We start from the raw sequence: 23,971 nt of genomic DNA on the forward strand, positions 1-23,971 counted from the left end.
AAAATAGGTCTGAAACCGGGTCTAAAACAGGTCTAAAACAGGTCTAAACCAGGACTAAACCAGGACTAAACCAGGACTGAAACTGGGTCTAAAACAGGTCTAAATCAGGGTCTAAAACAGGTCTAAAACAGGGTGTAAACCAGGACTAAACCAGGTCTAAAACAGGGTGTAAACCAGGACTAAACCAGGTCTAAAACAGGATTTAGCCAGGACTTAACCACGCCACGCAGACCATTAATAGTTCCTCCTCCCAGACGCCGCCGTGATATTTTGAGGAGACTAAACATCTAAAACTGTTTATATGCTTGTTTTAGACACTTGTTAGAACTTGGTCGCCGCCGCCGCCGCCGCCGCCGCCGCCGCCGTCGCGGTGACTCCTTACCTCGGACAGGTCTCCGTTCTTGAGGTGCGCCCGGGCCATGCTGTCGAGCCACGTCCTCCTGAGCTCGGGCGTGCTGGCGTAGGACCGGGCCAGGCTGTACTGCAGGTCCAGGAGCATCTCGGGGTCCTTCTCGTGCTCCTTCATCTGCGCCGTGGCCATCAGCACCGTGCGGATCCGCTTGGTCAGGCCCTTCACCTCCGACGGGAACGCTGTGGACTGAACACCGCGCGGAGTCAGGAGTGAGGCAAACATATAAATATCGAAATATTAAAACGTCCTGATTAAAGTGACCAGACGTTCGTTTTGAGCCCAGATTTATACAAAAAAACACTAATTTGTCTTAATTTTATACATAAAAATATCAGTATTATGCCGGGTTTTTTTTGACACGCCGTGGTCCTCCCTACAACAACTCAGATAATACTCCCTACGACTGTACAACAACTCTGATAATACTCCCTACGACTGTACAACAACTCTGATAATACTCCCTACGACTGTACAACAACTCAATACTCCCTACGACTGTACAACAACTCACCCTTATGTAGCATTTAATACTCCCTAAAACTGTACAACAACTCTGATAATACTCCCTACGACTGTACAACAACTCAATAGTCCCTACGACTGTACAACTCACCCTTATGTAGCAGATAATACTCCCTACAACTGTACAACAACTCTGATAATACTCCCTACAACTGTACAACAACTCACCCTTATGTAGCATATAATACTCCCTACAACTGTACAACAACTCAGATAATACTCCTACACTGACAACAACTCTTATGTAACAGATAATACTCCCTACGACTGTACAACAACTCAGATAATACTCCCTACGACTGTACAACAACTCTGATAATACTCCCTACGACTGTACAACAACTCTGATAATACTCCCTACGACTGTACAACAACTCTGATAATACTCCCTACTACTCAACACGACTGTACAACAACTCAGAACATACTCCCTACGACTGTAAACAACTCTGATAATACTCCTACAACTGTTACACAACTCTGATAATACTCCCTACAACTGTACAACAACTCTGATAATACTCCCTACAACTGTACAACAACTCTGATAATACTCCCTACGACTGTACAACAACTCAGATAATACTCCCTACGACTGTACAACAACTCTGATAATACTCCCTACAACTGTACAACAACTCTGATAATACTCCCTACGACTGTACAACAACTCTGATAATACTCCCTACAACTGTACAACAACTCTGATAATACTCCCTACAACTGTACAACAACTCTGATAATACTCCCTACAACTGTACAACAACTCTGATAATACTCCCTACGACTGTAAACGACTAAACAAGGACTAAACAAGGACTAGACCGGGACTAAACAAGGACTAGACCGGGAGTAGACCAAGACTAGACTGGGACCAAACCAGGACTAGACCAAGACTAAACAAGGACTAGACCCTGAATAGACTGAGACTAAACCACGACTAGACCAGGTCTGATCCAGTGTCATTAGTGGAGTATAAATATAAACACACTCCAGTCGTCGAGTCGATCTCCTCCTCTGAGGTTTTATGTCATAAAAACACTCAAGTCTCTCAGTCTGGTCTGACATCGTTTCGGGAAAAGACCAGGACCGGGCTCTTGTTTCCAGGGCAACGGACGCGCGTCAAGTATTTCTGTCCCGTTCGTCCGCGGCCTCAAAGACGAGCGTCGGGGGCGTCTAAACTCAAATGCAAAGGCTCCAAATAGAGACGTCAAGGCGTTTTTTTGAACGGCCCTTTAAAGGTTGTATAGAGGATTTTTTAAGGGAAGTGAAATACAGCGACAATCGTTTTTTAAATGTTGTGCATGCGTAACACCACCATCCTCCTCCACAGCTCCTCAGTAGAAACACCTCCTCCCGTCTCTTTACTCTAGAAATCGCACTTGTTTACATCCACTGTGCGTTCAGAATTACTGTTGAAGTGACCTGTTGAGAAATATTTTAGCGACCGACGTGTCAGTTTTTAGACCCTTCGTCTGCTTCAGTCGCTGGAAGGAATCTCCAAGAATCACCTCAGTTTGGTTTTGCTCCTTTTCTCCTTCTCTTCTTCTTTCAGCGACCACAAAAACGGACTTTCTTTTGCGGCGAACCGGTCGTGGATTCTCGTCCGCCATCGCAACAAACTTTGTGCGAATTGCGAGGAAGCGACAGTTTGAAAAATCCTCTCAGAACCGCTGCGTAAACCACGTAATCCCCGCGCGCCGGCGAGTCACTTACACTAGAAACGTATGGAGTTTGACTGACAACCTAACAGCCAATAGATAAACAGGGAGCCTCGTTGTCTATTGGCTGATGTTTATCTGGCCTCACTACATCAGATTTTCATTCTTTTCTTTGTTGGTCACCATAATTTCAAGGCTGCTGCGTCTCTGTAATGGAATTTCAAACTTTCAACGAAAATTTGAAACTAAAAAGAAAAATCCTCCATACAACCTTTAAGCTCCCTCACGATTCAATACGATATACGGCTCACGATACGCGCGATCCTCTGTGATATACGGCTGTTTTTCAAGGCCCAAATACATTTTAGTATTTCTTTGTTACACCACAACTTACGCAAAGTTATTGTGTAATACAATACTACTGAAATAAGCTCCTTAATTGCTCTGTGGTCACAAAAAAAACAAACAAAAAAACATTGATTATACTGATAGAGCAGCTCCTAAAAACAACACTGAGTCACTCCTCCCTGGAAAACCGCAGAAGACGCGATTCGAAGGAAAACGGATGAACTGGTTACGCGCAGACAGACGAGCGTCACACCTTCATACAACTGCTGGAAGCGGGATATCAGATAATACTCCCTACGACTGTACAACAACTCAGATAACACTCCCTACGACTGTACAACAACTCAGATAATACTCCCTACGACTGTACAACAACTCAGATAATACTCCCTACGACTGTACAACAACTCAGATAACACTCCCTACGACTGTACAACAACTCAGATAATACTCCCTACAACTGTACAACAACTCACACTTATGTACAACAGATAATACTCCCTACAACTGTACAACAACTCACCCTTATGTAGCAGATAATACTCCCTACAACTGTACAACAACTCACCCTTATGTAACAGATAATACTCCCTACAACTGTACAACAACTCACCTTATGTAACAGATAATACTCCCTACAACTGTACAACAACTCACCCTTATGTAACAGATAATACTCCCTACAACTGTACAACAACTCAGATAATACTCCCTACAACTGTACAACAACTCAGATAATACTCCCTACAACTGTACAACAACTCACCCTTATGTAACAGATAATACTCCCTACAACTGTACAACAAAACTCACCCTTATGTAACAGATAATACTCCCTACAACTGTACAACAACTCACCCTTATGTAACAGATAATACTCCCTACAACTGTACAACAACTCAGATAATACTCCCTACAACTGTACAACAACTCACCCTTATGTAACAGATAATACTCCCTACAACTGTACAACAACTCAATGTAATAATACTCCCTACAACTGTACAACAACTCACCCTTATGTAACAGATAATACTCGACGTCACACCTTCATGGCCTTGTCGCTGTTGGCAAAGTTGTTGATGATGGAGAGAGATTCCTGGAAGCGGGAGCTGCCGGTGAGCGCCACGTCCGAGATCAGCTGACTCACCGCGATGATGATCTGAAGAGATGAAAAGAAGAGAAAGAGAAAGTCAAGACACGATGGATGTTTTCAGTCTTAAAATAGCAAGACATTTCAGATTTTTATCTTATTTTCATGTAGTACGCTCACTGAAAACTATTTTTTGTGGTCCTCAAACAATCCGTGTGTCATTCGTTCAATCTAAAACCAAAAATAAGAAAAAAAAACAAACAAAAACAAAAAACTTTTCTTCATAATTTGTCTCCAAAACCAAAATTTAAAAAAAAAAAGGATAATGATTCGTTTTTTCAGTTTTAGATTTTTTGTTTAAATGAAAAATGGGAAAAACGGATAAAGGACTAAACCAGGACTAAACCAGGTCCAGGACAAGACCGGAACCGTATCAGGGCTGAGACCAAGACTTAGACCGGGACCAGACTATTACTGAGTCCAGGACTAGGACCAGGACTAAGACCGGGACTAAGACCAGGACCAGATCAGGACCAGGCCGTGATTGACACTTGGACTGAGACCGGGACCAGATTTGGACCAGACTGGGACTGAGATTGGGACCAGACCAGATCAGGACCAGACCAGGACTAGGCCGCGATTGAGACTTGGACTGAGACCGGGACCAGACCGGGACAGAGACTGGGACCAGACTTGGACCAGACTGGGACTGAGATTGGGACCAGTCCAGGACCAGGCCGCGATTGAGACTTGGACTGAGACCAGGACCAGACCGGGCCAGACCGGGACCAGACTGCGACTGAGACTGGGACCAGATCAGGACCAGACCAAGACAGAGACCAGGACCAGACTGGAACCAGACTGGGACTGAGACCAGGACCAGACCGGGACCAAACCGGGACTGAAAATGTTTCAGTCCTGGTTCAGTCCATTATCCGGTTTCTCCATTTTTCATTTAAACACAAAATCAAAAACTGTAAATCATTATCTGTTTTTTCATTTTGGTTTTGGAGACAAATAATGAAATTTTATTTTTTCATTTTCTTATTTTTGGTTTTATTTTGAAAAACAAATGAACGAATGACACACGGATTTTTGTGCAAAGGTTTGTGTAACGATATCCAAGTCTCACAAACCGATATTGTCACGATACGATATTTATTGAGATATTTTGTGGCGGCTGTGAACAAAACTGTGAATATTCTACTTTTTCCTCTTAAAATGCCTTGACAAGATTTAATCCAAAGAACTAAACTTAAAAGTGTTAGAACTGTTATTTCTTCTTGTCGTCTGCGCTGAAATGGAGCAAAGGATCATGGTCTATGTAGTTCCCTCTGTGTTTTTTTTTTAATCTAGTGTTGCACCATAACTCTTCATTTAAGCAAAGACACTTGTAATTCGATATTTTGTGATGGTCCACGATATTATTGTGAGAACTTTGACGATACGATATCACGATATTTTGGTTATAGTTACATCCCTAGTGGCCACAGCTTTTGAAAAAAAAAACGAGTTCATTAGGTCACAAAGAGCTTTAGACTTGCAATAAAAAATAATGCAACATAAAATAGTTAAAATAAAATAATAAAATACTACTACTACTACTACTACTACTACTACTCCTACTACTAATAATAATTAAATAATTAATAATTAAATTAATAATAATAAAATAAATACAATAGTTTTGCGTTAACGTATTAATAACACAATATTTAATATTTAAACTAATAAAGTTAAATAAATGTCAAAAAAATAAGACATAAAGTATTATTATTATTATATATATTATTTTTATTTACATATTTTACTTTATTTAATTTTTTAATCAATTCATTTATATTTTATTATTTTTCTATGTATTTATTTATTTTCTACCCTATTATTGTTATTATTTTTATTTTTTTTTTGGTTGTATGTTGACCTGTGTTAATAACGTGGTCAGTTGTTCATGTGAAAAATTTTTATTGTCTGAAAATTAATAAAAATATTGAGGAAAAAAATAAAATAAAATAATAAGACATAAATTATTATTATTATTATTATTATATTATTTTATTTTTTTTTTATTTACCTATTTTACTTGATTTAATTTTTTTAATCAATTAAGTTATATTTTATTATTTTTCTATTTATTTATTTTCTACCCTATTATTGTTATTATTTTTATTTTTTTCGGTTGTATGTTGACCTGTGTTTATAACGTGGTCAGTTGTTCATGTGAAAATTCGTTATTGTCTGAAAATTAATAAAAATATTGGGGGGGAAAAAAAATAAAATAAGAAATAAAGACCAAACCAAAGCATTTTATAGGGTAATTTTGTCGGGTAATAAATAACAGAGAAGCTCCTGACACGGTCACTTACTTTCATCCAATCAGGAATGTGGCTTTATCCAAATAAAAGCTACAGAAGGCATCCAAAACACATCGAGGCATGTGTAAACAACGCATAAAATGAACCTTTATTTGGATATAACACTGGAAGACCTAAATTAACCTCTCTGAAGGAACGTTGTTTGTAAAAAATCCCGGGAAAAAAACGGTTGACACTGTGCAGGCCAAAGGGATAGAACTACATGACACTGGCCACGTTTACATGATGTTTTTTAATTCCGAATTAATAGTTCTGGATGAAATTTATATTGAAATAATAAATCTAAAATGAGGTTTACATGGAAAACTCGTTAAACCCTCTTTATTTAATTCTGCTCAGCGTCTCGGGGTGGGGAAGGGTTCTGTATTTACGTCTGAGAAAGAAAAACACACTTCAGCTGCTCCCGGTTTTTCTGTCGCCTCGGTTTGTCGTTACGCCACGGACACAAACGCGATCCAAACTTTTTTCTGTAATTGCTAAATGATGATAAAAATTTGCTTGGAACGACTGACATATTTTATAGAAATAGTTTCCTTTCATTTTGAAGTAATATTAAAGTATTCGGAATAAAAAAGCCACAAATGATGTAAAATCCTGCACCTTCTACTTGTTTGCACAATTTTCCCTCCGTTACTTTTCCCTCCGTTACCATGAACTTTCTGAATAAAAAATCTCATGAGTCAAAAAGTAAGAGGTTTTTCAAAATAATCTTGTACCATATGGTAGAAAACTACATGAAGCAAATATTCAAACCAGTTTGTTAAGGATATGGAAGTGAGAACCAAGAGTTATCACTGTTTGGATTTATTGACCAAAAAGTGCTGCATATTTCATTCCCTCCGTTACCGACATGAGTTTTTACATTTTTTGTCAACAACTTGAAAGAATCTCACAGGTTTAACTTGACCCTGTTGGAGTGTAACTCTTTCCTACATTCTGATACTTTACTTATTTCAATAGTTCCTCTAGTTTCTGAATAAGAGACATTTGAATGTCAAAAATCTGCCTGTTTCCCTTCGTTAACACTTGACTGGACCCACCACCAACTCACTTTCTCATTTTCATTAGGAAGTAAGTGTTTACATCAGACATGTCAGACTCAGTATATACATGTGTATTAGAGCCGCCGCCGCACACAGATCGACTATAGAGACATTATTTATTTAAATGTTGTTATTATTTTATATTTTTCTTGTTCTGGATTCAATGTTTAAGCAAAACTTTTATTAAACATTTAATTGAATAAGAAAAGGTTTAACATTACAGATCTCGTAAGAAGAGAAAACACGCAGATGGTGTTTAAATGTTTCAATAAATATTTAGTCTGGCCCACGACTTAGTCCCAATTTTTTATTTTGAGTTTGACACTCCTGGTTTACATGGGCTTTTTAAAGCAGAATAAATTTTCCTCTTATCCGGGGTCGGGTCATGGGGGCGTCAGTCTAAGCAGGGACTCCCAGACTTCCCTCACCCCAGACACTTCCTCCAGCTCCTCCAGGGGGACATTCCCAGTCCAGCCCAGAAACTTAGGCTACGTTCAGACTGCAGGGCTTAACGCTCAATTCCAATTTTTTTGTGAAATCCGATGTTTTTTCGAGGTCGTTCACATTTCCAGTTAAATGTGACTTGTATGTGACTCCAGTGTGAACATTAAACGGCCCAAAAGTGTCCCACATGTGACACTGGAGACACGACGACGTCAACCGCAGCGAGCGTCTCTGTGTTTACAGAAGTTGTCCAAACATGGACGCAGCATCGAGCACCTGGAGATTTTAAAGTTCCTCTCGTACCGGAGCCAGAACATGAACAACTTACTTGTTTTAAGGAGGAGATTGAGAAGGAGAAGGACGAGGTTTTTGGTCGTGGTGTTTTGTGGTGAGTGGTGATGTGCTTCACTTCAGTCACACAGAGTTCATTAACAATTTTCACCTACTTCAGCGCAGAATAGTGACGTTTGTGTCTTGTTGATAACGTGTAGGTGGATGAATGCACTTTGGCCGTTCACACTGAAGTCACATGTTAAAGATCAGATATGTATCAGTTTCAGGAGCACATATCCAAGTGTCCTGGGTCACATTTGAAAAAATCAGATCTGTGTGGTTCAGACTGTCATTAAAAGATCAGATACAGGAACATAGAGGCCAAAAAATCGGATTTGGGTCACTTCAGGCTGCAGTCTGAACGCAGCCATAGTCCCTCCAGGTGTCCTGGTTCTTCTCTGGGGTCTCCTCCCGGTGGGTCATGCCCAGAACACCTCAGCACTTGAGGGAGACGTCCAGGAGGCATCAGAACAGACGTCCTCCCCTCAGCTGCTCCTCTCCACATGGAGGAGCAGCGGCTCTACTCCGAGCTCCTCCTGTGTGACTGAGCTCCTCACTTTATCTCTAAGGGAGACGCCCAGACGCCCTGCGGAGGAAACTCATTTGTGCTGCTTGTATCTGCGATCTCGTCCTTTCGGTCATTACCCAAAGCTCATGACCAGAGGTGAGGGGAGGAACAAAGATAAATAATGACGGTAAATCAAGAGCTTCACCTTTGGGCTCAGCTCCCTTTTCACCACAACGGTCCGATACAGCGACCACAGAATCAATTTTTATTCAGAATTAAATCATTTTTAATAAAGCTCTCATGTAAACGTGGCAAATATCTCCGAAGTGAGTCACGGAGCAGTAAGTGGGCGAGGCTACACACTCAGACATGTTCCTCTGTCGTGATTTTTTAAAAAAGCAACCACTAAATTTAAAATCAGGTCCAACCCCCTTAAACGGAGAAAGAGGAACATCCATTCTGATGACTGATATATACAGTTGGAGTCTGATAACACGTGGGTTTTGATAAGAGGAGGTTTCTGTTTCGTGTCCGGACGGGGCCTCACCTGCAGGTGCGTGCGGAGGAAGGTCTTCCTCTTGGTGTACTCGTAGTTGTTCCTCATGAGCAGGTAGAGCAGAGCGGACGACTCGGCCCTGAGCAGCGCCAGTTTGGAGACGCAGCACTTGAGCACCTCGCAGCACAGAGCCTCACACAGAGTCACGCGGCCTTTGAACAGCACCAGCGGAAACTGAAACACACAAAACATTCAGTCACTTTTTTCACACTCAATTTTTAGAAATATTACAGTGAAGGAAGAAGAACTCAATTTTGTAAAAGTAAAAGTATTTCACACAGATTTTTCGATTTAAAGGTTGTATAGAGGATTTTTTTAAGGGAAGAGAAATACAGCGACAGTCCTTGTGCGCGTTCAGAATTACTGTTGAAGTTTCCCGTCTAGAAGTAATTCAGCGACCGACGCGTCAGTTTTTAGACCCTTCGTCTGCTTCGGTCGCGCCATCGCTGGACGAGATCTCCAAGAATCACCTCAGTTTGGCTTTGCTCCTTTTCCTCTTCTCTTCTTCTTTCAGCGACCTCAAAAACGGACTTTCTTTCGCGGCGAACCGGTCGTGGATTCTCGTCCGCCGTCGCGACAAACTTTGTGCGAAATGCGAGGAAGCGACAGTTCGAAAAAGCCTCTAAGAACCGCTGCGTAAACCACGTAATCCCCGCGCTCCGACGAGTCAGTTACACTAGGGAGTTTGATTGACAACCTAACAGCCAATAGAAAATGAGGGAGCCTCGTTTTCTATTGGCTGATGTTTATCTGGCCTCAACACGTCCACAGTTGATAGATTTTTGTTCTTTTTTTTTTTGGTCATCATAATTACAAAGCTGCTGCGTCTCTGTAATGGTATTTTAATCTTTCACTGACAGTTTGAAACTAAAAAAAAACCTCCATACAACCTTTAACAAAGCTTCAAATGTGCTGATTTTGATTCAGATTTGTGTAGAATTTTAGTTTTTATTTGTATATTTTTGTTGTTTGCTCAAAGTGTGTATGTGTGAAAAATAAACCCGCAGGATTTTCAGCGGGTTTCAAACTAAAATAAAAAAAAAATACTTTGGTTTTCAGTCCTGTTGTGTTACGGTGAGATTGAGCTGATGAAGGATTTGTGATGCTGAAACGTTGTGCCAATAAATTTCATGTTCGGAGCTTTGAAAGAGTGTGCGGACTTTTAATTATTTCTGTTTATCTAAACCAGGACTAAACCAGGACTAAACCAGGTCTAAACCAGGTCTAAACCAGGACTAAACCAGGTCTAAACCAGGTCTAAACCAGGACTAAACCAGGACTAAACCAGAACTAAACCAGGACTAAACCAGAACTAAACCGGGACTAAACCAGGTCTAAACCAGGTCTAAACCAGGTCTAAACCAGGTCTAAACCAGGACTAAACCGGAACTAAACCAGGACTAAACCGGAACTAAACCAGGACTAAAAGCAAAACTAAAACCAGGACTAAACCAGGTCTAACCTAGGACTAAAACCAGGTCTAAACCAGGACTAAAGCAGGACTAAACCAGAACTAAACCAGGACTAAACCAGGTAAACCAGGACTAAACCAGGACTAAACCAGGTCTAAACCAGGGACTAAACCAGGTCTAAACCAGGACTAAACCAGGTCTAAACCAGGACTAAACCAGGACTAAACAGGACTAAAAAGGACTAAACCAGGTCTAAACCAGGACTAAACCAGGACTAAACCAGGTCTAAACCGGGACTAAACCAGGTCTAAACCAGGACTAAACCAGGTCTAAACGAGGTCTAAACGAGGTCTAAACCAGGCCTAAACCAGGTCTAAACCAGGACTAAACCGGAACTAAACCAGGACTAAACCAGAACTAAACCAGGACTAAAAGCAAAACTAAAACCAGGACTAAACCAGGACTAAACCAGGTCTAACCTAGGACTAAAACCAGGTCTAAACCAGGACTAAAACCAGGACTAAACCAGGACTAAACCAGGACTAAACCAGGTCTAACCTAGGACTAAAACCAGGTCTAAACCAGGACTAAACCAGGACTAAACCAGGACTAAACCAGGTCTAACCTAGGACTAAACCAGGACTAAACCAGGACTAAACCAGGACTAAACCAGGACCAGCTCTAGCACGTATCTCGCGTCTGGTTTTTTACGAATTCAAACTTTCTGAATGGGAAAAAAAGTCTCGACCTAAACGGCGGGAAAATAAAAAGCGTGTGAGAGTGTGAGAGCTGCTGCGGCGGGTCGGGGCTCGACGTTCCTCGTTCCTCGGAGCCGAGTTTCCACATCAACACGCAATAAGTCGTGAAGAGCAAACAAGTGACAGCCTGTTGTCGAGTGTTGTTTCACATCGCCTGGAAACAAACGCAACAAGAATGTGGGCCGCGCCGTGACCCCGTACGACGAGCGCGCGTGTGTGTGTGTGTGTGTGTGTGTGTGTGTGTGTGTGTGTGTGTGTGTGTGTGTGTGGGGCGGGTCACATACCTTGTTGATGAAAGCTCTGAGGGCGGCGAACACGTGTCTGACGGCCGCCTCCGATTGGCCGACGCGGAGAAACGTGAGGTAGACGTCGAACACTTTCTTCATGAGCGCGTTGTGACCGTCGTTTTCCAGCAGCTGAGTCTGGACACGTTTCACACCACAGAAACAAAACAGACGTAAACTGTTAGAGCTTCTGAGGTTTTGTTTGGGTCTCGAAGACGTTCGGTCCAAGTCCTTGTTTTTTACAAGTATCGAGTCTCTGACCTCAAGTCCGAGTCAAGTTCCAAGTCAAATCCAGGCAAGTCCAAGTTGAATCTCAAGTCACGGGCCTGTAAGTTCAAGTCAAGTTCAAGTTGTCTGCTTCAAGCTTCAACCAGGACTAAACCAGGACTAAACTAAACCAGGACTAAACCAGGACTAAAACCAGGACTAAAACCAAGTTTAAACCAGGACTAAACCCAAGTTTAAACCAGGACTAAACCAAGTTTAAACTAGAAAAGCAGTCAGAGAGTGCAGACCTCCGCCAAGGACTACAGTCCCCCTCATATTAATTGTGTTTTCCATAAATATTTGTCTCGTGATTTGACGACCTTTAGAAACGGCTCGGTTTTTCACATTTAAACAGAGACTGCGGTAGGTGGAGCCACTACAACCCACACTAGACTGACCAATAGGATTCAAGGATATGTTTTCGCCGATTTTTTCCGAAGTTAATTGAAATAGTGACGATGGTAGCTTCCGGAAAAAACACAACACGAAACACGAGCAATGGAAAGATCGCGGCGCACAGTTTTAGAAATAATGAGGAGCGGACGTATTTTATGGATAAGTTTAGAGAAAGTGACTTTTATAGATTTCAAAGTGATGATGTTGAAGTTGATTATAAAGTGGAAAACAGCGACAGCGACGGACTTTCGGGGAGAAGGTGAGAATGTCGCTGATGCGTCTGTGTGGAGTCCTGCGATGTCCAAAACAACTATCTGAGCTTTATACTCGATTATGAACCAAAATTGCCCTGAAATCTGGATGTTGCCCAGGCGAGTCCTTTAAAATATTTCAGTCTTTTTTTCCAAGATGCGATGTTAAACAGAATCACTACAGAAAAAAACGTTTATGTGGAGCTCTGCACACGAGAAAATAACAAAGATGACAAATACTGGACACACACTGACGAGGAAGAGTTTTATTATTATATTATTATATTATTAATAAGCTAAATTAGTTGAATAAATTAAATAAGTTGAATAAGCTAAATGAGTTGAATAAGTTAAATGGAAAAATTATTGGGTGCACACAGGTGAACAACAGGTAAAAACAGGTGAACACTTGGCTCTACTGTATCTGGTGATATGAAATCTGTTTAAATACTTTGACAAAGTATATTTTTTAATTTTTTTTATGAATATAGTTCTCAGAACATGTATATATCAGATGCTGAATGTAGTTTTTTGTTTTCACCTGACCAGGTAAACTCTCATTTTCAGTGAGCTGTTATAAACCTGTAAATGAGTTGAATCACATTTAAACATCCAGAAATGAAGAGTTCAGAGTCTAAAGTTTCCAGAGATACAAATATGTCTGTGTTACAATTAAGTTCATGAGTGTAAAAATCATTTAGAATCACTCGTGGAAGTCTGTTTTCTTTTATGCAGTTATGCTCTATGGGCAGAACTAGTAACATATGTCTGGGTTGTTCCTAGTACAAGTCCAGGGGGGAAAGAGTTAAAGGTACAGGGGTCGTCGTCAAATGTCGTCTTCGTTGGGGAAAGAGTTAAAGCTGCACTAAGGGTCTTTTAACGGAGAGATCGAGAGCCAGTTCTCTGTCTTTAAAAGCATGTGGTTTGGAGCAGAGTTCAGATTTTGGAGGAAGACATTTTTTAGCATTTTTAAATTTTGTTTATTTTGTAATTCCAAATAAGCTCAAACGGGCCGGTCAGAGTCGATCAAAGGACCGCACGAGGCCCACGTCTGTTCCAGAGCTTTTAAATTTAAACCATTTGACTTTTGACACTTTAAAACATTGAACTATTATTGAATCAGTTTAATCTGGTTTGCACTTGTGTATTTATCAGAGGGTAAAGTCTTTTGTGCGTTCGTGAAAATCGTTGCTGCGCAGTGTTGGGAAGGAGACTTTTAAAATGTAATCCCCTACAGATTACAGATTACACACACCAAAATGTAGTTTGTAACATAATCCATTAAATTACTTAAAGTGAGTAATGTAATCTGAATACTTTGGATTATTTGATTTGATGTAGAGAAACAAAGACGAGGAAATCTTCACATAAAATGTTTTGTCTGATAAAAGAAAATAAAAAAGACCAGACTTTACTGAACCAAATTAAAAATATTATTGATAGAAGAAGAGGAAACACGTCCACAGCAGGATTTAGTCCTGGTTTAGACCTGGTTTAGACCTGGTTTAGACCTGATTTAGTCCTGGTTTAGTTCTGATTTAGACCTGATTTAGTCCTGATTTAGTCCTGGTTTATTCCTGATTTAGTCCTGATTTAGACCTGGTTTAGACCTGATTTAGTCCTGGTTTAGTTCTGATTTAGACCTGTTTTTTTTCCTGATTTAGTCCTGGTTTAGTTCTGATTTAGACCTGGTTTAGACCTGGTTTAGTCCTGATTTAGTCCTGATTTAGACCTGGTTTAGACCTGATTTAGTCCTGGTTTAGTCCTGATTTAGTCCTGGTTTAGTCCTGGTGTAGACCTGTTTAGTCCTGATTTAGTCCTGGTTTAGTCCTGGTGTAGACCTGGTTTAGTCCTGATTTAGTCCTGATTTAGACCTGGTTTAGTCCTGATTTAGTCCTGATTTAGTTCTGATTTAGACCTGATTTAGACCTGGTTTAGTCCTGATTTAGACCTGGTTTAGACCTGGTTTAGTCCTGATTTAGACCTGATTTAGACCTGGTTTAGACCTGGTTTAGTCCTGGTTTAGTCCTGATTTAGACCTGGTTTAGACCTGATTTAGACCTGATTTAGACCTGGTTTAGTCCTGGTTTAGACCTGATTTAGTCCTGATTTAGACCTGGTTTAGTCCTGGTTTTAGACCTGATTTAGTCCTGTTTTTAGACCTGGTTAGTCCTGGTTTAGTCCTGGTTTAGTGGTTTAGACCTGGTTTAGACCTGGTTTAGACCTGGTTTAATCCTGATTTGTCCTGGTTTTAGACCTGGTTTAGTGCTGATTTAGACCTGATTTAGTCCTGGTTTAGTCCTGATTTAGACCTGGTTTAGACCTGGTTAGTCCTGGTTTTAGTTCTGATTTAGACCTGATTTAGACCTGGTTTAGACCTGGTTTAGTCCTGGTTTAGACCTGGTTTAGTCCTGTTTTAGACCTGTTTAGTGGTTTAGTCCTGGTTTAGACCTGGTTTAGTCCTGGTTTAGACTGGTTTAGTCTAGTTTAGACCTGAGGATTTAGCCTAAATGTAAAAACAGTAAAATATTTCTGTGTAATCCATTTATTCCAACAAAGTAACTGTAATCCAATTCCCACTCACTGCAACAGTAACTGTAACTGAATACAGTTACTCATCATTTGTACTCTGATTACATAACTCCAGTACATGTAATCTGTTACTCCCTGTCGCGGCGTGAGCGGACGTCACGTTGTTTACCTTGAAACACTGCGTGAAGAGAGCGAGCACGTCCAGCACGCTCAGACACACCTCCACCGCCATGTTCCCCTCCAGCAGAGCCTGATGATGCACCTCTGCTTCAGACAGACCACTGCCTGCACAAACACACAGAAAAAACACTGATAATACTCCCTACGACTGCGCAAAAACTCACCCTGATGTAGCAGATAATACTCCCTACGACTGCGCAAAAACTCACCCTGATGTAGCAGATAATACTCCCTACGACTGCGCAAAAACTCACCCTGATGTAGCAGATAATCCTCCCTACGACTGCGCAAAAACTCACCCTGATGTAACAGATAATACTCCCTACAACTGTGCAAAAACTCACCCTGATGTAACAGATAATACTCCCTACAACTGCGCAAAAACTCACCCTGATGTAACAGATAATACTCCCTACAACTGTGCAAAAACTCACCCTTATGTAACAGATAATACTCCCTACAACTGTGCAAAAACTCACCCTTATGTAACAGATAATACTCCCTACGACTGTACAACAACTCACCCTGATGTAACAGATAATACTCCCTACAACTGTACAACAACTCACCCTGATGTAACAGATAATACTCCCTACAACTGTGCAAACTCACATGTACAGATAATACTCCTAACCAGGACTAAAAGCCAGACTACTAAACCAGACTAAACCAGGTCTAAACCAGGAAACTGAAACCAGTTTAAAAACCAGGATTAACAGGGACTAAACCAGGACTAAACCAGGTCTAAACCAGGACTAAAACAGGACTAAAACCAGAAACTAAAACAAGGACTAAACCAGGACTAAACTCAAAACCAGGAACTAAAACCAGGACTAAACCAGGTCTAAACCAGGACTGAACCAAGTTTAAACCAGGATTTAACAAGGACTAAAACCAGGACTAAAACCAGGACTAAAATCAGGTCTAAAATAGGACTAAACCAGGTCTAAACCAGGACTAAAACCAGAACTAAAACCAGGTCTAAACCAGGACTAAACCAGGTCTAAACCAGGACTAAAACCAGAACTAAAACCAGGACTAAACCAGGACTAAAACCAGGACTAAAACCAGGTCAAAACCAGGACTAAACCAGGACTAAAACCAGAACTAAAACCAGGACTAAACCAGGACTAAACCAGGTCTAAACCAGATCTAAACCAGGACTGAACCAAGTTTAAACCAAGATTTAACAAGGACTAAAACATGGGAAGTTTATTTTGACGCCGCGTGTTTATTTCCTGTCTTTCCCCTGGTAAAAACCTTGTGTGTTTGACTCTGTGGGTGTTACACTGTCAGACTGGGTAAAATGGAAGTTTCAAAAGCTGCGCGGCTGCTGCTCGTGTTGGGCTTTGGTGTGAATTGGGGGTAAGAAAGGGAAAAATCGTGGTGTTTTTATTTATTTTTTACCCATGTTGAGAGTGAGGGACGCTTCCATAAACTGGTTGATCTTGGTTTGCATGAGGCTCGCTCTGTTACAGCGCATGACCGGCATCGTCTGGGACTTTCTCTCCGAAGAAAACAGCTTCGACAAACACACGTCCTGACCCCTGTGAAAGTACAAAACCACCATTCATACGAAATGAATAAGTCAGGAATTTATTTATTTATTTGGAAAAGAGAGACTCTTACCGGCCAATGTTCCTTTTCCCCAGATATCGAAACTGAACGACACAAACCCTGAGAGCACGAGAACAATGAGCACAGTGTGTTTGCTGAGGGTTCACCACCCGCTTGTCTCTTTGTCTTGAATACTTCACAACTGGTTTTAAAGGTTGTATAGAGGATTTTCCAAGGAACGAGAAATCCAGCGACTGTTTGTCCTTTTTCAAATGTTGCGCATGCGTGAAACCACCCCCCCTCCCCTACAGCTCCTACGTAGAAACGCCTCCTCCCGCCTCCTCCTTACGCCAGAAACAGGTTTGTTTACAGCCGGTGCTGCACATGACTTGTAAACAACTAACTACAGTGTTGGTTAGGCAAGACGGAGAAGTGAGGAGCGGGGGGAAGAACGAAACGGGGAGCGAGGAGAGGAGCAGGAAAGGGGTGCAGAGAAGGTTGCGCGGAGATTCAGTGCGAATGAACTAGCTACAACACGCAGCAGCAAGCGGACTCTTTCTTTGCCTTGAAAATTACGTTTTCAGACATAGGATATCGCTTTCGTGTCCTGAAAAACGTTTGTCTAGCTCTTGGAAATAAAGTACGTTTTCATAATAAGCAGAAGTTTCCTGTCCAGGAGTAATTTGTGGACCAGTGCGTCAGTCTTTAGACCCTGCGTCTGCTTCAGTCGCGCCATCGCTGGAATGAATCTTCAAGAATCACCTTAGTTTGGCTTCGCTGCTTTTCCCCTTGTCTTCTTCTTTCAGCGACCTCAAAAACGGACTTTCTTTTGCGGCGAACTGCTCCTGGATTCTTGTCGCCATTGCAACAAACTTTGTGCGAACTGCGAGGAAGATATAGGTCAAAAAAAGCCGCTAAGAACTGTTGCGTTGGTGGAGTAAACAGCGTCTGTGCGTCTTGCGTCTGTGGACTGTGTGACAGTCGTACGTAAACCACGTACCGGCGGCGCAGGCAAGTCAGTTACGCTAGAAACGTAGGGAGTTTGATTGACAGCCTGTCAGCTCACAGATAACGAGGCAGTGTCGTTATCTATTGGCAAATGTTTAGCCCCACCACGTCCAGAGTTGATGAATTTTTATTCTCTTTTTTTTGGTCATCATAATTACAAGGCGACTGCATCTATAATCTATCATTGACAACTTGAAACAAAAAAAAATCCTCCATACAACCTTTAAATAATCCATGTGTCATTTGTTCATTCCTTTTCCAAAATAAAAATAAGAAAATGAAAAAACAACAATTTTCTCCTTTATTTGTCTCCAAAACTAAAATGAAAAAACAAATAACGATTCGTTTTTTCAGTTTTTCATGACTTATACGATGCCAGACTGAACCAGGACTGAACCAGGATTAAAATAGGACTAAAACAGGACTAAACTAGGACAAAAACTAGGAACTAAACCGGTCTCAGTCCCCGTCTCAGTCCCAGTCCCTTTCTCAGTCCTAGTCTGGTCCCGGTCTCAGTCCCTGGTCTCAATCCCAGTCTGGTCCCGGGTCTCAGTCTCGGTCTCAATCCCAGTCTCAGTCCCGGTCTGATCCTGGTCTCAGTCCCCGTCTTAGTCCCGGTCTCAGTCCTGGTCTCAATCTCAGTCTGGTCCCGGTCTGATCCTGGTCTCCGTCCCGGTCTCTGTCCCGGTCTTGGTCTCAGTTCTGGTCTCAAGTCTGGTCCCAATCACAGTCCTGATCACCTAAAGAGTCCTGATACTCAGTCCTGGTTCAGTCAGTCCTGGTTCAGTCCGTTATCTGTTTTTTCCATTTTTCATTTAAACACAAAATCAAAAACTGAAAAAACAAATCATTATTTATCTGTTTTTTTCATTTTGGTTTTGGAGACAAATAATGAAGAAAATTGTTGTTTTTTTGTTTGTTTTCTTATTTTTGGTTTTATTTTGAAAAACTACTGAACAAACAACACACAGATTATCATTTTATGCTTTTTTCAGACACAAATGGTTTAATAATGAGATAATTTATGATTTTACCGTTTTGTTTTGACCGACCTCGGCTGGTTATTAAATAAAGATAAAATTCTAAAATTCTAAACAAAACTCACTCCAGCAAACTGAGAAAGTTCATAACATCTTGCGGGTTGATTTTGTTCCAGTAGGCCATCAGAGTATCTGTGTGCAAACAAAAACAACACGTCAGCCGTCGTCTTCTGTAACAAATTAAATAAATAAACGTTGTGATGGTTCGTTGTGTGTTTTCTCGTGGTGTTGTGTTGTGTGTAAAGGGCCGTTCACACCAAAGCGTCAAAAAACACCTTGACGTCTCTATTTGGAGCCTTTGCATTTGAGTTTAGACGCCCCCGACGCTCGTGTCTTTGACGCCGCGGACGAACGGGACAAAAATACTTGGAAAATACCCTGGAAACAAGAGCCCGGTCCTGGTCTTTTCCCGAAACGATGTCAGACCAGACTGAGAGACTTGAGTGTTTTTATGACATAAAACATCAGAGGAGGAGTCCTGGTCCGGTCCTGGTGTAGTCCTGGTCTGGTCCTGGTGTAGTCCTGGTCCGGTCCTTGTTTAGTCCTGGTGCGGTCCTGGTGTAGTCCTGGTCCGGTCCTGGTGTAGTCCTGGTCCGGTCCTGGTGTAGTCCTGGTCCGGTCCTGGTGTAGTCCTGGTCTAGTCCTTGTTTAGTCCTGGTCCGGTCCTGGTTTAGTCCGGGTCTAGTCCTTGTTTAGTCCTGGTCTGGTCCTGGTTTAGTCCTGGTTTAGTCCTGGTGTAGTACTGGTTTAGTCCTGGTGTAGTCCTGGTGAAGTACTGGTTTAGTCCTGGTGTAGTCCTGGTGTAGTACTGGTTTAGTCCTGGTCTGGTCCTGGTTTAGTCCTGGTTTAGTCCTGGTGTAGTACTGGTTTAGTCCTGGTCTGGTCCTGGTTTAGTCCTGGTTTAGTCCTGGTCTGGTCCTGGACTGGTCCTGGTCTAGTCCTTGTTTAGTCCTGGTCTGGTCCTGGTTTAGTCCTGGTCCGGTCCTGGTGTAGTCCTGGTCTAGTCCTTGTTTAGTCCTGGTCCGGTCCTGGTTTAGTCCGGGTCTAGTCCTTGTTTAGTCCTGGTCCGGTCCTGGTGTAGTCCTGGTTTAGTCCTGGTTTAGTCCTGGTGAAGTACTGGTTTAGTCCTGGTGTAGTACTGGTTTAGTCCTGGTGTAGTACTGGTTTAGTCCTGGTGTAGTCCTGGTGAAGTCCTGGTTTAGTCCTGGTGTAGTACTGGTTTAGTCCTGGTGTACTCCTGGTGTAGTACTGGTTTAGTCCTGGTGTAGTACTGGTTTAGTCCTGGTGTAGTACTGGTTTAGTCCTGGTGTAGTCCTGGTGAAGTCCTGGTTTAGTCCTGGTTTAGTCCTCGGTGATTGTGGTGTATATATTTATTCTCTGTTCATGTTTGTGGTTCTGGGGTTTTTCTTCCTGATAATAACGTCGCTGCGTCTCTGGATACTCGTCCCTGATTGGTCGACGCGAAAAGTTCAGCATTTTCAACTTCTTGACGCTGACGCCAAAACGCAGGACGCTCTAGTCGCGCGTCCACATCGACTTTACGTAGAAACTGGACACTTTGAGGCTTTGGTGTGGTTGGACCTTTAGAGCCTCTCACCTTCTGACAGGGTCTTGGCGATGTGCAGGAAGCAGAGGAGAAGACCCTTGATCTCGTACACGCCCAGTCTGCCCACAGGGGGCGCCGCACTGCAGCTCATGGTGGAACCTCGCCTCTGCAGCTGCACAAACGCACAACAGAAACATAAACACACACATAAACACACACACAAACACACAACAGAAACATAAACACAAACATATAAACATAAACAAAAACACAAACACACAACAGAAACATAAACACACACACATAAATATAAACACACACATATAAACATAAACAAAAACACAAACACATGAACATAAACACAAACATATAAAGATAAACAAAAACACAAACACACAACAGAAACAGAAACACACACATAAACACACACACAAACACACGCACAGAAACATAAACACACACATATAAACATAAACAAAAACACAAACATATAAACATAAACAAAAACACAAACACACAAAAGAAACATAAACACACACATATAAACATAAACAAAAACACACAACAGAAACAAAAACAAAAACACACAACAGAAACATAAACACAAACATATAAACATAAACAAAAACAAAAACACACAACAGAAACATAAACACAAACATATAAACATAAACAAAAACACAAACACACAACAGAAACATAAACACACACATAAACACACACACAAAAACATAAACACACAACAGAAACATAAACACAAACAAAAACACACGCACATAAACATAAACACAAACATATAAACACAAAAACACAAACATATAAAGATAAACAAAAACACAAACACACAACAGAAACAAAACACAAAACACACAACAGAAACAGAAACACAAACAAAAACACACGCACATAAACATAAACACACACATATAAACATAAACACAAACACACAACAGAAACACAAACAAAAACACATGCACATAAACAAAAACACAAACATATAAACACAAAAACACAGAACACAAACATAAACACACACATAAACACAAACACATAAACAAAAACAAATGAACATAAACAAAACCACACACAGACATGAAAAAAAAAACACACACATTAACATACACAAAAACACAAACGCAAAAAACACGCACACACACGTAAACATACACAAAAACACATATACAAAAACACAAACACATAAACATAAACAACACAAAAACACAGACGCATAAAGATACACAAAAACACACACATAAAAACAAACAAAAACACACACATAAACAAAAACACACACACACAAACACGCACACATAAACACACATGAAACACACACAAATAAACAAAAACACAATTACATAAACATACACAAACACACAGAGAGACAGTAAACATCACCAGAATAATCACACAAGTCAAGAATTGTGTGCTTGTTTTCATGTTTTGTTTTTCAAAATTCCATATAAGACAGATAATACTCCTACAATTGTACAACAACTCACAATGTAACAGATAATACTCCCTACAACTGTACAACAACTCACCTTATGTAACAGATAATACTCCTACAACTGTACAACAACTCACCCTTATGTAACAGATAATACTCCCTACAACTGTACAACAACTCACCCTTATGTAACAGATAATACTCCCTACAACTGTACAACAACTCACCCTTATGTAACAGATAATACTCCCTACAACTGTACAACAACTCACCCTTATGTAACAGATAAATACTCCCTACAACTGTACAACAACTCACCTTATGTAACAGATAATACTCCCTACAACTGTACAACAACTCACCCTTATGTAACAGATAATACTCCCTACAACTGTACAACAACTCACCCTTATGTAACAGATAATACTCCCTACAACTGTACAACAACTCACCCTTATGTAACAGATAATACTCCCTACAACTGTACAACAACTCACCCTTATGTAACAGATAATACTCCCTACAACTGTACAACAACTCACCCTTATGTAACAGATAATACTCCCTACAACTGTACAACAACTCACCCTTATGTAACAGATAATACTCCCTACAACTGTACAACAACTCACCCTTATGTAACAGATAATACTCCCTACAACTGTACAACAACTCACCCTTATGTAACAGATAATACTCCCTACAACTGTACAACAACTCACCCTTATGTAACAGATAATACTCCCTACAACTGTACAACAACTCACCCTTATGTAACAGATAATACTCCTACAACTGTACGTATTTTTTTTAATATTTTATCATTTTTTTTTTTTTAATTTCTTTTTTTTTTTTTTTTTTTTTTCCACAATTTCCACGTCAAAATCTGCGTAGAACGAACTCATTGTCTGGAGTTCCCGGGTCCATGAACAGTGATCCTCTGGAGTCCTCTCGTCTCACGTGTCCGTTCAGAGTCATCGCTCCTGATAAAAAAAAAAAAGTAAATAATAAATGGAACTACTAACGAAACAAGAAGCACGAGTTGATTAGTTTGTTTTTCTTAGGGCGGGACACAGGAGCAAATACTGTTATCAAAAACCAGATGTAAAAGACAGAAAAAAAACACACTGCGATAAGGATAAAACTAAAGCCGCTTCCTGATATCTGTAATCGCTTTAAGATGTTGAAGTTACAGTTTGCTGGACTCTTTATCTCCTTCGTTCTAGATTAGTGACTCACTGCGCCGCCACACCTCAGGTCGCACCCTCAGGTCCTCAGGTCAGGGCCTCTTGATGGATCTGCCCCCAGCCCTTGCGTGACTCAGACTCCACTGACGGTTTTCAAAAGCAGCTCCCGACTCTGACGTTTAGCCGAGATTTTAGTTGACCGTGTCTGTAATTCCTCTGTTCTTGTACAAGTTGTAGAAATAAAGTCTCACTTACTTAAATTTCTTATTCGTTTTTAGTAGAGATCGACAAATATGTTTTTTTCATGTCCAATCAATTTATGGATCTATAGTTTTTAGCTGCTGCAAAGTCTGCGGCCCCGAGTCTCCATGAACAGACTTTTGTTTGCTGTAAAGTAACAAAGACTAGAATCTTAACATAAGACGTTTTATCTGCTAAAAGAAAATAAAAAGTCCAGTCTTTCCTTAACCAAATTCAAAATATTATTGATAGAGAAATGATTTTCATACGAAATCACTGCTGTTTTAAAGTATGTCCACCTACTGTTAGTGTCATATTGTTTAGACCTACTTTAGTCCTGGTTTAGTCCTGGTTTAGACCTGGTTTAGTCCTGGTTTTAGTCCTGGTTTAGTCCTGGTTTAGTCCTGGTTTAGACCTGGTTTAGACCTGGTTTAGTCCTGGTTTAGTCCTGGTTTAGACTCATTTAGACCTGGTTTAGACCTGGTTTAGACCTGGTTTAGACCTGGTTTAGACCTGGTTTAGTCCTGGTTTTAGTCCTGGTTTTAGACCTTTTAGACCTGGTTTAGACCTG

The 23,971-nt window shown here is 40.9% G+C and overlaps 1 protein-coding gene across 4 annotated transcripts in view; it reads right to left on the reverse strand.

The window, feature by feature from the left end:
• The window catches only part of dock11 (dedicator of cytokinesis 11), a 208,025-nt gene that overhangs the window by 41,964 nt on the left and 142,090 nt on the right, over nt 1-23,971 (reverse strand). For all 4 annotated transcript variants that reach the window (XM_055156687.1, XM_055156686.1, XM_055156685.1 and 1 more), the window contains 10 exons: nt 22,874-22,956; nt 20,578-20,698; nt 19,046-19,112; nt 17,005-17,052; nt 16,783-16,922; nt 15,365-15,480; nt 11,750-11,887; nt 9,287-9,469; nt 3,992-4,105; nt 383-598 (listed from right to left, as the gene is read on the reverse strand). In XM_055156687.1, coding sequence (XP_055012662.1) covers nt 383-598; nt 3,992-4,105; nt 9,287-9,469; nt 11,750-11,887; nt 15,365-15,480; nt 16,783-16,922; nt 17,005-17,052; nt 19,046-19,112; nt 20,578-20,698; nt 22,874-22,956 — 1,226 coding nt within the window. The remainder of the gene's footprint in view (nt 1-382; nt 599-3,991; nt 4,106-9,286; nt 9,470-11,749; nt 11,888-15,364; nt 15,481-16,782; nt 16,923-17,004; nt 17,053-19,045; nt 19,113-20,577; nt 20,699-22,873; nt 22,957-23,971) is intronic.

The sequence above is a fragment of the Boleophthalmus pectinirostris genome, unplaced genomic scaffold (genome assembly GCF_026225935.1).
Source record: "Boleophthalmus pectinirostris isolate CB_2022bp ecotype Guang Dong unplaced genomic scaffold, ASM2622593v1 HiC_scaffold_20, whole genome shotgun sequence".
In the NCBI taxonomy this organism is placed as follows: domain Eukaryota; kingdom Metazoa; phylum Chordata; class Actinopteri; order Gobiiformes; family Gobiidae; genus Boleophthalmus; species Boleophthalmus pectinirostris.